Below are 14,352 nucleotides of genomic sequence, written 5' to 3'. Positions count from 1 at the left end.
TTGAAACTGGTGAAATCGTGAAAACGTTATTTACACCTAATTCTGTGTAGTACAATTCAACCGCATGTTAAAAGTTTTCCTTACAGAAGAAATTTTTACAACACAAGACAAAAAACGGCAGCGAAAAAGTGAATATTAGAAAAGAAATCGACAAATGTACAACTGTGTACTAAAATCGTAACGATCGGAGATTCAAAACATTCAATCAAAGTAACAACTTTTAGTACAAACAAGTATTTTCCTGTTGACCGCATTTGGTACACGACGCTTGTTTCAGTTTCTTGCCATTGTGTTGTTAATTGTGGTTGAAGATGGAGGACGCTGCGCGGCTGGAAGCGAAACAAATCATCTCCCAGTACATGGTAAGCAGCGGATTGTGTAAAAGTCGCTAGGTAATAAGAATGTAACCCCGTTTTATGTCTTTTTGTAGGCGAGTTATTCGGTTTCTCAAATGGCTGATGTTTCGTTCAGTGAGCGCGAACATTTGGCGGAACTTCACAAACAGATCGAGCTGCGAAAAACGTACCGGGACAGTTTGCGTAGTGTGAATTTGGGTGAGTTTGTTTGGCGCATCGCATTGATGGTGTTTTACTCACCGTTTGCCCGTATTTTACAGGGTTGTACGCACTCAAGCAAGGTATGCGCCGGTATGGAAGCGACGCGTTCGAAGAACAACTCGCCCAAGATTACCATGCCACCATTCGCCAGGTGGTTGAGAAGCAGCAGGAAAAATCGCACGGATTGCAGCAGCTATGCTACGAATACACGATGCTTGGCAATTCACGACAGGTGCTGATCGAACAGGCAGAGCTGCAGAAGCTACAAGGGGTGTCGCGGCTTCAGGAACAGGTACGTGCGAAGCTCGCTAGTACGCGCGTAGTGAAACAGTGGGAACGCGAAAAGGCCACCTTACTGTCGGAACAGAAGGATATGTCAAAGCTGGAGGTTGTCGGCAAAGAAATTATACAAAAGCGCAACGAAATGCTCGAGCGCAAAAATGGCGAGATAGCGAACACGCTGATCTGCATCGGCGAAGGATTGGAAAAGGCGGAAGAGCTTCGGATGAAGTTGGCCGAAATCACTAAGAAGTATCGTGACGAGCTGCACGACGACCAGTCCAGTGATGTGGATTTACGATCGGAGGATGGGAAAAAAGATGCCGGGGCTGGTGAAAACGACAGGGCTACCAACACCGCTCCTATGTTTGACTCAATCGATTGGAACCTTGGTAGCGTCAGTATGGACTTGCGGTTGGATCTCAACTTCAAGAATCCAAACGATTTTCCCGACATTTTAACGCATCTCAGTACCATCAACACGAGCAAGTATCACCTGAAGGACGTTAAACAGAACTGCGACGTAAAGGTTGATAAACAGAAAGTGCGAAATGCTAACGAACGGCCAAAATCGTTTAAAAAGGGTAACAGGCTCGTTTCGGGTAATACAGCATTTTCGAGTGACGTTCCTACTCCCACAAAGAAATCAAAACAGAATGATGCAACGGAAAAAGTCGTCCTGCAGGCGGTTAGTAATGATGTCGGAAATGTACCAGCTCACGATAATAGTGAGAAATATCAACCACGCGCTATTTTGGCAACACCGCAACCGTTGCAGAAGCAAAATAATGAGAATGTGGCCAACCTGCAACATAAAGTATCGCGCAAAAAAACATCCATGACGGTCCAACACGAAACATGTCAAAAAAGATTTCCGATCTTAGAGAAGAAAGCAACACCGACCACTGGAGTTGGCCAACAGGATGGTACAAAGGGACAAGAAATGAACTCCGGTTCATCTCAATCCCGTGTTCGTACACCGGCTAGCAAAGCATTTGCAAACATCACCAGTATTCTCAGCAATACGTCGAAAATTAAGCGAGAACCGCAATCTACTATGCAGCAGCAGTATCAGCAACGCGGACAGCTGGAGAAAAAGCAAGTCGCGCACCAAAAACAACCGGACCAACCGAAAAGAACACGTTCCATGAAAGTGCTTTCGCCGGCAGGTACAAACCAACCCAAGCCGGTTGGACATAATTCTCCCGCAGATAGCAATGAAGCAACACCGATGGAGGTGGATTCGGATGACAACCAGGATGCGGAATCTTCCACGAGCAACAATTCACTGGACTTTGGCATGCAAAGTGGCAGTTGTGAGTTTGATCTGAACTTATCCGGCGATCTCCGGCGGGAACCGGAAGCGAACGCGGACGATGATCTGGACTTTCTCTCTATGAAACCTGGCAGGGTTACACGGAGCCAGGGACAGAAGAAGAAAACTAACAGCGGTAAAAGCACCGGGAGTGGAGACGATATGGATACGTTTGATTTTACCTTCGGTGGGTCAAACTCTAGCGAGAGTTTAGTTCAACCGGAAGATTTGTTTTAATCATTTCATTCCATTCCATTTAATGCATGATTCAACATTACCTATTCATAATGGGTATGACAGATAATACATTCTTTCGTTCAATTTATTTAATTTGAAATAAAAGGTTCATTCTTCATAGAAACAATTAAAGATTTTATTTTTCAACAACGTTTTTACAAAACGTATACGAAAGTTACTACTGCCTAGTAAATGCACTTTAGGTTTTGATTGGAATTTTCGTTTCCGCTTCCCTTAACCATCGTGGCGGCGTCAGGATTCTGTTTGCTTGTACTTGGTACACTCGTCGGTCAGATCACTCGTACACTCTGTTATCACTGGTACTCCTTGTTCAGTGCACGGCCAATTACCATACGGCGAATTTCAGACGTACCGGCCCCAATTTCGTACAGTTTGCAGTCACGCATGATGCGTCCGGTCGGATAGTCGTTGATGTATCCGTTACCGCCAAGAATTTGGATGGCATCCAGTGCGACTTGCGTCGCTTTCTCCGCACAGTACAGAATCACACCGGCGCAGTCCTTCGGATTGGCCTTACCACCATCGCAGGCACGCGCGACGGAGTACAGATACGCACGGCATGCGTTCATCGTCGTGTACATATCTGCCAACTTGCCTTGTAACAGCTGGAACTCACCGATGCGTGTGTTGAACTGTTTGCGCGTGTGCGCATACTCAAATGCTACGTCGCAAGCCGCCTGCATAAGGCCGACCGGACCCGCCGCCAGCACGAGACGCTCCAGATCCAAGCCGGACATTAGCACATACACGCCCTTGTTGAGTCCGCCGAGAATGTTAGCGGCTGGTACCTTCACATCTTCGAAGATTAGCTCACCAGTTGGGCTACCGCGGATACCGAGTTTGTCCAGTTTCGGACCTTGCGTAAACCCGGCCGTTCCACGCTCCACTATGAACGCCGTAATGCCGTGCTGTGGCTTAGCGTTCATGTCTGTCTTCGCATAAATGATGTACGTGTCCGCAATCGGTCCGTTGGTGATCCAGAATTTGCTACCATTCAGCACGTAATAGTCACCATGCTTATCGGCACGCAGCTTCATCGACACGACATCACTGCCCGCACCGGCCTCGGACATGGCCAGTGCACCGACATGTTCGCCATTGCACAGTTTGGGAAGGTAATGTGCCCTCTGCGCTTCCGTACCATTGCGATGGATTTGATTCACGCACAGGTTCGAGTGAGCACCGTACGACAAAGAGATCGAACCTGATGCACGCGATATTTCTTCGTTTACGATACAGTGGTCAAGGTAGGATCCGCCGAGTCCTCCGTATTCAGGTTTCACTGTCACACCGAGTACTCCGAGTTCACCCAGTTTACGCCAAAAGCTGCGGAATTCCCTAAAAGCACACAAAAATGGATCTTGTAAAAAGCGGCTCCACTAAATCACCATATCGTACTCCCTACTTTTAAAAAATGAATCTAGTAAGCCATTCATGATAGCATTCATAATCGAGTAGGCCTAGTTTTATGACTTTAGTTGGTGTAGGCCTAGTATGATATACGGTTCGTATTAAATGAAAGCTTCATGTTACGCAATATTGCTTATGCGTGCGTGCTACAGTTCCGAAGACAGTGTTGTTACTGCTACTGGAAACTTACTTGAACTCGTTCTGCTTGTCGATCTCCTGCGCAAAAGGGGCCAATTCTTTCTGCGTAAAGTTGAACACGGTCTGGCGCAGCTGTATAAATGAGCGATAAGCAAAAAGTAACGTTTCAATTCTATACTTCCAAGCACAGTTCGGTATCTGCAAACCACACGATTACCTGTTGCTGATCCTCAGTCAGTCCGAACAGAGACTCATCGATCGGATAGTGTTGCATAGAGCGGGCAGGCACGACGAAAGAACCACCCCACAACCGTTGATTAGGTGTTTGCCTTCGGGACAGAAATCTTGCCACGGTTGTCAGGTTGCGTATTACTGACATATTGCCCTTTCTGGCCTGGTTCGGTACCGAAAGGCGTAAAACAACACACTAATACACACACGCACACTGGTAGGGCGAGAAACGCGAAATCGTGTGTTCCGTGGAACCTTGAACCTTGCGAAGAAAAAAAGATCCGATTAAATTGATAACGGGAACAAGCCAAAGGTAGTTGGCACTGGATCCAGTGACGCAAAGCAAGGTCGATTATATACCAACAGAAATATGCGCCCACGACCAGAAGGGTACGCCGATCCGCTTTCGTTCGATCGAAACGCTTGCAACAAATGTACTGAGCGGCCCGATCCATCACGGTGGGGCCCTTTTCGCGATTCGTCGATTCACGCACGCACACATCGCTACGATTCTCGCGGATCATGGCGCGCGCTGATAGCGAAAGTATAGCACCCCCAATACCTACTGAGATGTAAAAACGCAAATTTGGATTTTGATAGGGGTAGTACAAAGATCAATTTCACGCTCGTTTTGGAGGCTTGGCCTTTGGCACGTTGCGAAGTTGAAAACCGAGAGTGGAATATTGGTCTGGTATTGTAGATGTAGATTCAACGTAGAACATTGAAAAAAAAAACGTATTAAAAGGTGTATTCATTAATATTTACTATATCTATTGCAATAATTCATAAAACATTGAATTTTCAAATGATCATCAGCACATCTGGTGCAAAAGCAGCACGATTTCGGCTGATTTCCAAACAAAGCTACGAACTGGCAACACTGTTTCAACTGTCATTTTCCCCCATCGGCAAATGTTTTGACAAGACATCAAACAAACCAAACAATAAAAAAAACCCTTGTAGACAAATTATTGTGCATTCCGGTTGATTGCCCCAGTTCGAGAAGAATTTTGTCTTTTATTCGACTTTACCATCAGCCAGTGCGATTGTACTTCGTTCTGCTGAACGCAGCAATGAATGGTAACATTATGGTGAAATGTGAACCGATCACCGAAGAGTCGGAACTGTTCAACAGTCTTGTGGCGGATGGGAACGATGATTTGCAGCAGCTTCAAGCGCAGCAACAAGATTTACGTTTGCTGTGTATCTATAAGTTAAAGGTACCGGAAGAAACAGTGGATCTACTGGAAGGTATGTAAACGTCTGGTATGGTTTCCAACCAGTTTGATGATTACCTCTCTGTTACAGCACAACAGATAAACGTTGAATGTTTGCATAAAATGCGTATCGAAGACGTTGACGTCCTTTTCGATGGAAAGCCTCTCGGTTGGAAGATCATATTTCGGGAAGCATTTCTCGAGTGGCGCGAAGAGATAGGCCTTCCATGCAAGAGCATTAAATCGCTGTACTGTCGCAAACGGCCCAACGAATCGTACGATTCACTGGCGGAAAACTCGCTGAAAGACCACCAAACATCGTCCCAGCACTGGGTGGATTGTTTTCCACCGTCGCCACAGCTGTTACATGAAAAGGAAGTCCCCACACAGCATGAAAATGATCCATTGTTCTATCGAACGTACCGGTGGCCTATGACACCGAACACGTTAAAGGATGTGTTGAACAGTACATCTTTTGGCCGTTCCATCCTCTCGATGGGATGCCTCGGTTTGTTGGGAAAATCGTTACAGTACCAACTGTCCGCCATCATTATTGACTATCATATGGCATACGAGACGAAAATTACCACACCGCATCTGGAAAACTACGCGTACTGCATTACCACACTGTTTCCTCACGAAAATGTGGTAATATTTTTTCGGATCATTAACATTATCCCTTTTTGTTGATGAGAAAACAATTTTGTATTCATTACAGACAACCTACTACATTCCTCGCGGTCCCAGCAGACGTAATCCGGGAGGATCGCTCTATTCGCGCTTTATCAACCAGAAAATTAGTAAAAAAGCGCTTGCCATCGGAAATTCAATAGCTGCATCGTAAGAATTGCAATTCACTAGAATTTAGAAATCTGCAAGTGATGGGTTCTCTGGAGCGTACCAACGGTTCCACATCAAATTCAATTAGTGTGATTCTGACTTTGGAATTCGTCCGTTAAAATTTCGGACGATTTCGACGGCTCTGATTGCAATAACCTTTCAGAACGGGTTTAAAAATAATTTGGAAATAGTTCCGACTTTTTATCAATTTTACCTATCTCTAGATTAGAGCATCTACACATTTCGCTTTTTAACTAGGATATTCAGAGCACGTGTGTGAGTGTATGCAATGATCCAAAAAAAATTTACCATAGTGTGTTTGTTGTGTTTTGAATAGGATTAATAAGCACTTTTTAATAACCTGTAAATATGTACCAGCTGGCGATCTCGGTTACTTCACGATATAATATTATAAGGTAGCGAATAAGTATGTATTTTGTTTATATAAATGTTTAGGAGAAAATTTCTGCATTTTAATTTCTAGACAATCGCTTCATCTTCACTACTGCCATGGTACACAAAAAGTTTAAATGTACAGCAAAACCCAAGATATGGTGCAGCCGAATCGTACCGGTAGGTGGTAGTGTATAGAATTAGGATGCGTAGGAACTTCTATGTGCATTATGTACAATGTTCTATCCTAAATGTTTAACGAAAAATAGAAATCTGTAAACGTGAAGCAACTGATACGAGGTTTTTTGCCCTTTTGTACGATGCACATCGAATGCATTTTTGTGCGCCGCATTCCATTGATTTAATTTCGCTACATTCTCGCCACTTTGCTTCGCAAGTGTAGTAGGCGCTTAACATCTGCACATTTGACGTTTCGTGATAAACAAACAAAACATAACACTGACAGCTGTTTCCACACGAAATCATCGCGAGAAGTAAATATCGTACGCGAAATTACCGAGCATCATTGTACAATAAAAGCCGACATTCCTATCTAATTGCAGTAACAATTATGCCATCGTTTGATGGACTATTTAAGCAACGGATAATGTTTGTTAGAAAACGCTGTGATACTTGAACGCCGTCGACCAGTTGATCGTGTGCGAAAGGAACGACTGTGTTTACCTGCACGAAAAATCACCCGATTGTAAAGAGGAAACTCGCGACAAGCTTTACTATACTCAGATAAGATAGGACGCCCGATCGATTCCTACCAAACGACAGACTCTGGCGGGCCTCTCTGCTTGCTGTAGAGATTAGATACGTTCGTGCTGTAATCGGATTAGGAAGGTTGCTGGGGAACGCCGGGCACATCAGTCAGTGTAAGTGCCAATCAACGGTCTTGTGAAGAAATAAGGAGTCAGCTTCGGGTGAACTTTGTACCCATATCGTTACATTGCAGAAGGCAAACGTAATCCATCTCAGCAACGCGGAACAATGGCTTCTGGTGGGAAGAAAAAATTTGGAGATTTGGTCGGTTCGATTGACGAGGGTACCAGTTCGGCGCGGTTTCTCCTATTCCGTGCCGAAACGGCCGAAGTGGTTTGCTTCCATCAGAAAGAGCTGCGCTTGATTTGCCCGCAGGAGGGTTGGGTTGAGCAGGATCCGAACGAAATTTTGAGCGTCGTGTACGAGTGTATCGAGCGAACGTTGGAAAAACTGATCGAACTCGGAGGAAATCCGCAGAACGATATCGTAGCCATCGGTGTGACAAACCAGCGCGAAACCACCATCGTTTGGGATCGGACGACCGGCGAACCGTTATATAATGCGATCGTTTGGCAGGACATGCGGACGTCCTCCACGGTCGACCAGTTGCTCGAGACGGTTCCGAACAAGACGAAAAACAAAAACTACCTCAAACCACTCTGCGGGTTACCGCTGTCCCCGTACTTTTCCGCCGTCAAGCTACGCTGGTTGATCGACAACGTGCCGAAGGTAAAAGCCGCTATTCGCAGTGGAAACTGTCTGTTCGGTACGGTTGACACCTGGCTGATTTGGAACTTAACAGGTGGTTCCGATGGTGGTGCTCATATTACGGATGTTTCGAACGCATCGCGCACAATGCTGATGAATATCGAGACGTTAAAGTATGATAAAGTGCTGATGAAGTTTTTCGATGTGCCGGTGGAAATTTTGCCAGAAATACGCTCAAGCTCGGAAGTGTACGGGTTAGTAAAGTTTAACCCACTCAAAAACATCCCACTGGCAGGTTGCTTGGGCGATCAGCAATCGGCCCTAGTGGGCCAGGAATGTTTAACACGTGGACGAGCAAAGGCCACGTACGGGACGGGTTGCTTTCTGCTGTACAATACCGGCACGGCTAAGATCGATTCGTACCACGGGCTTATCTCTACCGTCGCGTATCAGATGGGGCCGGACGCATTGCCAGTGTATGCACTCGAAGGTTCGGTTGCCGTTGCCGGTGCTGCGCTTGGTTGGCTGCGCGACAATCTGAACCTGATCGGTGGTGCTTCAGAATCGGAATCAGCCGCACTGGAGGTGGACAACAATGGGGACGTTTACTTTGTGCCAGCGTTCAGCGGATTGTATGCGCCGTACTGGGATCCAGAAGCGCGTGGCGTCATATGTGGGATCACGGAAGACACACAGCGCGGACACATTGTGCGCGCGGCACTGGAGGCGGTCTGCTTTCAGGTGCGCGACATTCTCGACGCGATGAACAGCGACAGTGGAACTCCACTGCAAAAGCTCAAAGTGGACGGTGGAATGACAGCCAACGCCACAATGATGCAATGGCAGGCGGATTTGATCGGTCTCGATGTACTAAAGCCTAAGTTTGTCGAGACAACAGCGCTGGTAAGAAGGCAAGCGTTTTGATAAGGTTAGGGGCGGTTTGTATTGATGTGTTTTCTCCGTTTACCCGTAGGGTGCTGCAATGGTCGCGGGACGTGCTGTGGGCAAATGGGATATCGAAAACGTGAGCGTGGAAAGCGACAGTACTGTCTTCAAACCGCAGATCAGCGAGAACGAACGGGACGTGCGCTATAAACGATGGAAGATGGCCATCGAACGGGCAGTGGGATGGGACAAGTGTCCATAACGCGATAGACGTGATGTGCAAATGATTGTTGCTTGAAACTTTAAATTGTTTGTTCGAAGTAAAGTACGATAACAAGGTTGATGAAACGTGTTGTTACGTTACGATACTTTACGGGACGATTATAAAACCCGCGATAAGGTATAGGGGTAGTATGCGATAACGTTTTATATGTTTTTGTTTTATTCTACATATATAAGATCAATCACGATATGAAAATAAAGCAAAATATAACAACAAAGTCATGCGAACATTGACAACCATAACTAAAAGCGTTAGGTATCGTAATCGGATGTTAGCATACAGACGCTAGGCGATTCTTGAAGGCTTATTATCTTATTTATTCTCGCTTGGTATAAAAAAGGTAAAACTGTGTATATCTGCGTTGAAATTAGAATAACGATCGCCCAAATGTACGCGAATGAAGTGGAGGGAAAGAGGATTTCATTTTGGTAGTGATTAAGCGCATAAAATATATATTTATTAACGTAACCGTATTGGTCGATATTCAGGATTAGTTTCATGAGTAGACATTATAAAACAGGTCCGTAAACAATCGCATAAATAAGAGGAGTTTTTCGTGAATATTAAAGCGCTTCGTGTGTTAATCGGTAACGAAATCAAAACAACCGGAACGCGCACGATGCGTCAAATTGTGGAGATACTGTGTTAGTTTCAATTTATATACATTCCTAAAGCGCCAAACGGGTATATGAGTAACATGGTGATCACACATCAGGAGGAGAACAGTTCCGCGTAGCGTATGTGAAAATCGTGTTAAATTAATCAAATTATATCAAAAGTCGAGGTAAACTGTAGTTCCTTTAAAGAGCACCACCACAAACGGGAGGTTTACGCGGCAACAGAGACACACATACAGACTAAAGACTCGGAGAAAAAACACAAGCACAAAAACGGCAGATTTCAAACCGGGTACTAAATGGATTTCCTATTCATGTGAAGTGCTTGAGTCAAAAGCTGTTCGTTTTGTTACGAATTGTAGCATGTTACAGTTCTTTTCGTCACCAGCTTTATGAAGCCGTAATTGGAGATGAAAAGGAGCAAACCTCACCGGTAGACGTAGGGAACTTAGGGCACCCTGTAGCGGAACTAGGCACCCAAATTAACCTCTACTCACTACTGCGCTTCCTCTGGCCCCAGTAGACCAATGTCGTCCCCATTGGGCAGCCCTCCGACGGCACCCTCCTCGCCGTCGAGCAGTGCATCGGGTCGCAAAAACGGTTCTGCTTCTGGTTCGTGCGATATTTCAAAGTGCCGCTGAGGAAGCGGATTCCCGGCTGCGGAAAGATTGTTTCACGAGAAAGAACGTTAGAAAGGTTTTTTTTGTGAAGTTATACAAAAGATGTAACTCACCCGAATCAAGCTCTAGCGCTGGATCAGCGGTCGCTTCCGCTAGATTGGTAACCGATTTGGATTTAACGCACTGGAAGTCAACATGACGACTCTTTGCTTCCTCCTTTTCCCACGACATATGTATAAAGGGCCGCTGCAAGTAGTTGTAGATCACCTCCATACGACCGCTAGGGCGACGCTTAATCTTTTCCTTGTACGTCGGGTAGCCCTCGATACCAAGCCGAATTTTTTTCAGCCCCCGATCTTTCAACACCTGTTTGGCGACGTCGCGGTTTTCGATGTATTTAAAGAACCGATACATGGCTGTGTTTGCAACCGTTTGGCAGTCTTCCTCGCCCATCTGCGGCGGGTACTCGGCGTCCCAATCGATAATGTCATCTGGAAAAATGGGAACGATGTGAATTTCCACGACACATTAAATCATAACAATCCTGTCTACCTACCCTCGGACAGAACCACAATGTGACATTCGCGATGACCTTGCCGTGCGGCGTCCACCATCAACGGCAGGATGAGCTGTTCCAGGAATGCCTCGAACTGTATGCTCGCACCCTCGTTGGACAGTTCGTGCAGCAGACCGCGCAGATTCTGACAGCGGATTGTGTTGGCGTTGAACGGGATGAGCAGATAGTCACACGCTTCCCGTAGCTCCTGTACGGAAACGGTGGGCGGACAGCGAACCACCCCGGACAGATAGTATTCCAGGATGGCCCGGAACACGGTGCGCGAGATTCCTTCGGCCACCTCATACTCGCCTCGCTCGTTCGGATGGGTAAATTCAAACCCTGTGCTGAACATTCGACCGAGCATGGTTTCTGGCTGGGCGGTTAACATCGATACGTTCACCGAAAAGGTCGTGTTGTCCACGATCAATGTGATGCGTTCGTTTTCGGCCAGTTTCTTTCCTGCCGCAACCTTTGCACTGTCTGTGGTGTTTTGCTGAGCTTGATGCTGTTGCTGCTGCATGAGTCTATTGTTTCTGTAAAGCACAAGACACAATTATTATGTTTGAATGTGATCCTGCCATATCCAGCAATAACAAGTAAAAACAACATCCCACTATTAAAGCCTACTGAGCACCACGATAAAACCTACTCACTTCATCGTCAAGCACACAAGAAACAACGTTTTCATTATCCGAGACGCGTGCTGACTAAGAAAAGTACCCACAGGAGCGAGATGATTGGAGCATACGCAACCACGAGTATGGGTAACCATGACTGCGGGTAGAGACGAGACGTGCAGCGAGTGTCTGTGCAGTTAGCAGACAAGAGTTTACAAAAAAAAAGATATAAACCAGACCAAACCCTGACCTAGGACACAAAGAAACCCAGTCTCCCAGTAAACTACTACCGAGACTGCGAGATGCTGATGCCTGACGACTACATCTTCATGGGATGGCGAGGGAAGCTGATCGTTCCCGAGTAGAGGCGCGAGTGGGAACGCGGTCGTCTGGACCGTCTGCGTCTGTGTCAACTCGGCGGATAACATATCGAAACCCTATCTCGTTCCTCTTTTCTCGCGCATTGCTAGCATCGAACACCAATCGCTACTCATGCATCCTCCCAATGCAACACGAACGACGGTGTGCATAGTTGGGTGCACTCATACACCGACAAACCACAGTGGCAAGGAAAGCCACACGCTTGCTTTGTCCTTTGTAACGTTTTTTTTTTTTTGGTGTTCTAGTTAATTCTGTTGCTCCATCTCACCCTGGAAAGGTTAGCTTGCTCTTTCGTTCAAATTCTCTGCTATTGCCCAAGGACTGGCCCGTGGTTTCATTTGATTTAACCACCCTACAGCAGATCCGCGCTGGAGGGTGTTGTCCTAGGGTATGGGCACAAACACCACCCGAATGCCATATGAACAGGTCGCTTACCTGGCACGGTTCTTCATCATCTTTCTTCGACGATCATCTGTTTCGGTGGTGTCCTCTGTGTTGCTGCTGCTGTGCGAGCTATCGTAGCTGTCGTTCTTGCTGATAGCACCACCGGAGCCGCTACTCGCACTGCCCGATCCGGCCCCAGCTGTACCGTCCCGCTGCTGTGCGTGTGTCCCCGCCGCTGCCGTACCTTGTTTGCGTTGCAGCTGCAGCTCCATCGCGAAGCGCTTCAACAATTCACACGCCCGGCCAAAGTATCGATGACAAATTGTATGTAACCTATCCACGACGGCGTTGGTGGGATGGTCCCCTTTAATTGTGCCTTACTTGCCCACGCCAACTCCGTGCGTATCGTTAGCACCAAGGAACCTTTGGAATGTTCTGTGTGCTGGTTTCGCTCTTCTGCTTCTTTAGCTTCTGCTGCTGTTTTCGTTTGGCCTGCGTCGTTTGCTGACTAGTGCACGAATTCTGCCACCTCCCTTCTACCATCTACGATGAACTAACATCTACCGGAAGGGGATCGTAACAACCAGCTTCCTATAAAATATCCCTAATTATCCGCTCGCAAAGTTAGCACACTTTCCACACTAGGATCAGATGAGCCCCGTAAAGTCCCTAAATTAAAGCTAATTACTGGACAGAACAGGCAGGATACTTATAAAAAAAGACCAAAATTTTCTTCTTCCACCACCATCAGGAGACTTTTGCTTCTTTTGTTTGACTGAATGCTCCTCAACCCTTCCTAGAGAACACAGGGTGTTTGACGTTTCGATCAAAACGGAATTGCAAAACAGGAGGGGGATACAGTGTGGAAAACACAATGAATTTCACTTTTTGAAAATAAGATTTGATAAATTATTGCACTGCTGCTAAAAGCTATGCTAATTGCATATGAGGTGTTAACAGTAAAGTTTCACATATCAAATGAAAATAAATGTTAGAAGGATGTTGAGAATTTCTTTCGTAAAAAGGTGTAGAAACTCGGCTTAAAGACTGCGAAATAATACCCGAAAGAAAGTGACTTCTCTTGCTAAATTCAGACAAATAAAATTTTCAGCTTTATGTTGCTTTTTCTAACAAAAGTTCCCACAAAAATTATAAATAACCGTATTTATTTCGAAGGTATTGCTTTCTCCAAAAAGGGCTCATTCGGCGCACCTGTGTCAAACGTCGTTTGACATTTGTGACATATTTCCCTGTCTCGCTCGCGGGCCGTTTCTCTCGCTCCTGCCAAAGTGAATGTTTCGATTGGAAAAGAAAAACTCCGCGAGAGTAAACGGGGAATGAAATTTTCAGCCCGTGTACGCTGGAAACTGTGCAATAAATGGTGAAAAATCACCGTCCAGCATGCAATCGTGCGTGCTTCCGCTTCGATAGGGCATTGAGTGTCTGTGACAATTGAACGTAACATTTGCCCAGGCGCTATCAGGCAGCGAATGTATTCGGCCGTGAAAACAGGGGCTTCGAAATCCAAAGCACTGCGACGCAAGGAAAAGCAACATCACACAACAGCAGAACGGCGGAAGCTTGAGGAAACTGGAGGCGTTCAGGGTTGTTTTGAATTGCAACAACAGCATTGCAAACCACATTAAGCAGCGTTATCCAACACACAGTAGTTATCAGCAGCAACACCATGCACACAACAAAGCCATGGAGCTATATCAGACATGAAAACAGTGAGCCTTTCGAACTGGGCCCGGAAGGATACGAAAACAACCAAATGCCACACGCACGCAGGCATGGTCTGTTGTAGGTCTTAAATATGGTTGGCGTGGCAGTCCGGGGATAAGGCAGTTATACTATTAGCGTACGCGAATGAGAACGGTGCATTTATCAAA

At 46.1% G+C, this 14,352-nt stretch overlaps 5 protein-coding genes across 6 annotated transcripts; 3 read left to right on the top strand and 2 right to left on the bottom strand.

The window, feature by feature from the left end:
* Positions 1 to 250: 250 nt before the first annotated feature.
* On the top strand, positions 251 to 2,514 carry LOC128300754 (uncharacterized). Its single transcript, XM_053036936.1, has 3 exons — positions 251 to 362; positions 431 to 554; positions 617 to 2,514. Exons 1-3 carry the CDS (start codon positions 312 to 314, stop codon positions 2,386 to 2,388), a joined length of 1,947 nt encoding a protein of 648 aa, XP_052892896.1. The 5' UTR covers positions 251 to 311; the 3' UTR covers positions 2,389 to 2,514.
* Positions 2,496 to 4,669, bottom strand: LOC128300755 (isovaleryl-CoA dehydrogenase, mitochondrial). Of its 2 annotated transcripts, none has more exons than XM_053036937.1 (4): positions 4,549 to 4,669; positions 4,175 to 4,450; positions 4,010 to 4,089; positions 2,496 to 3,747 (listed from the first exon to the last, which is right to left on the bottom strand). In XM_053036937.1, the coding sequence occupies exons 2-4, from the start codon at positions 4,334 to 4,336 to the stop codon at positions 2,703 to 2,705; spliced, it is 1,287 nt and encodes a 428-aa protein (XP_052892897.1). In that variant the 5' UTR covers positions 4,337 to 4,450; positions 4,549 to 4,669; the 3' UTR covers positions 2,496 to 2,702. The 2 variants fall into 2 exon arrangements, with proteins under 2 accessions (XP_052892897.1, XP_052892898.1); XM_053036938.1 differs by having other exon boundaries at positions 4,175 to 4,443; positions 4,549 to 4,596.
* Positions 4,670 to 5,174: 505 nt separating this feature from the next.
* Positions 5,175 to 6,999, top strand: LOC128304125 (uncharacterized). The gene is made up of 3 exons (XM_053041265.1): positions 5,175 to 5,439; positions 5,497 to 6,053; positions 6,124 to 6,999. The coding sequence occupies exons 1-3, from the start codon at positions 5,262 to 5,264 to the stop codon at positions 6,247 to 6,249; spliced, it is 861 nt and encodes a 286-aa protein (XP_052897225.1). The 5' UTR covers positions 5,175 to 5,261; the 3' UTR covers positions 6,250 to 6,999.
* A 493-nt stretch (positions 7,000 to 7,492) lies between these two features.
* On the top strand, positions 7,493 to 9,460 carry LOC128302091 (glycerol kinase). The gene is made up of 2 exons (XM_053038818.1): positions 7,493 to 9,017; positions 9,088 to 9,460. The coding sequence occupies exons 1-2, from the start codon at positions 7,635 to 7,637 to the stop codon at positions 9,259 to 9,261; spliced, it is 1,557 nt and encodes a 518-aa protein (XP_052894778.1). The 5' UTR covers positions 7,493 to 7,634; the 3' UTR covers positions 9,262 to 9,460.
* A 127-nt stretch (positions 9,461 to 9,587) lies between these two features.
* LOC128302092 (BTB/POZ domain-containing protein 10) lies at positions 9,588 to 13,216 on the bottom strand. Its single transcript, XM_053038819.1, has 4 exons — positions 12,512 to 13,216; positions 11,076 to 11,611; positions 10,633 to 11,010; positions 9,588 to 10,556 (listed from the first exon to the last, which is right to left on the bottom strand). Exons 1-4 carry the CDS (start codon positions 12,730 to 12,732, stop codon positions 10,396 to 10,398), a joined length of 1,296 nt encoding a protein of 431 aa, XP_052894779.1. The 5' UTR covers positions 12,733 to 13,216; the 3' UTR covers positions 9,588 to 10,395.
* Between the last annotated feature and the right edge of the window lie 1,136 nt (positions 13,217 to 14,352).

Source organism: Anopheles moucheti, chromosome 3, assembly GCF_943734755.1.
Source record: "Anopheles moucheti chromosome 3, idAnoMoucSN_F20_07, whole genome shotgun sequence".
NCBI lineage: Eukaryota > Metazoa > Arthropoda > Insecta > Diptera > Culicidae > Anopheles > Anopheles moucheti.
This window is presented reverse-complemented; position numbering and strand designations above follow the sequence as displayed.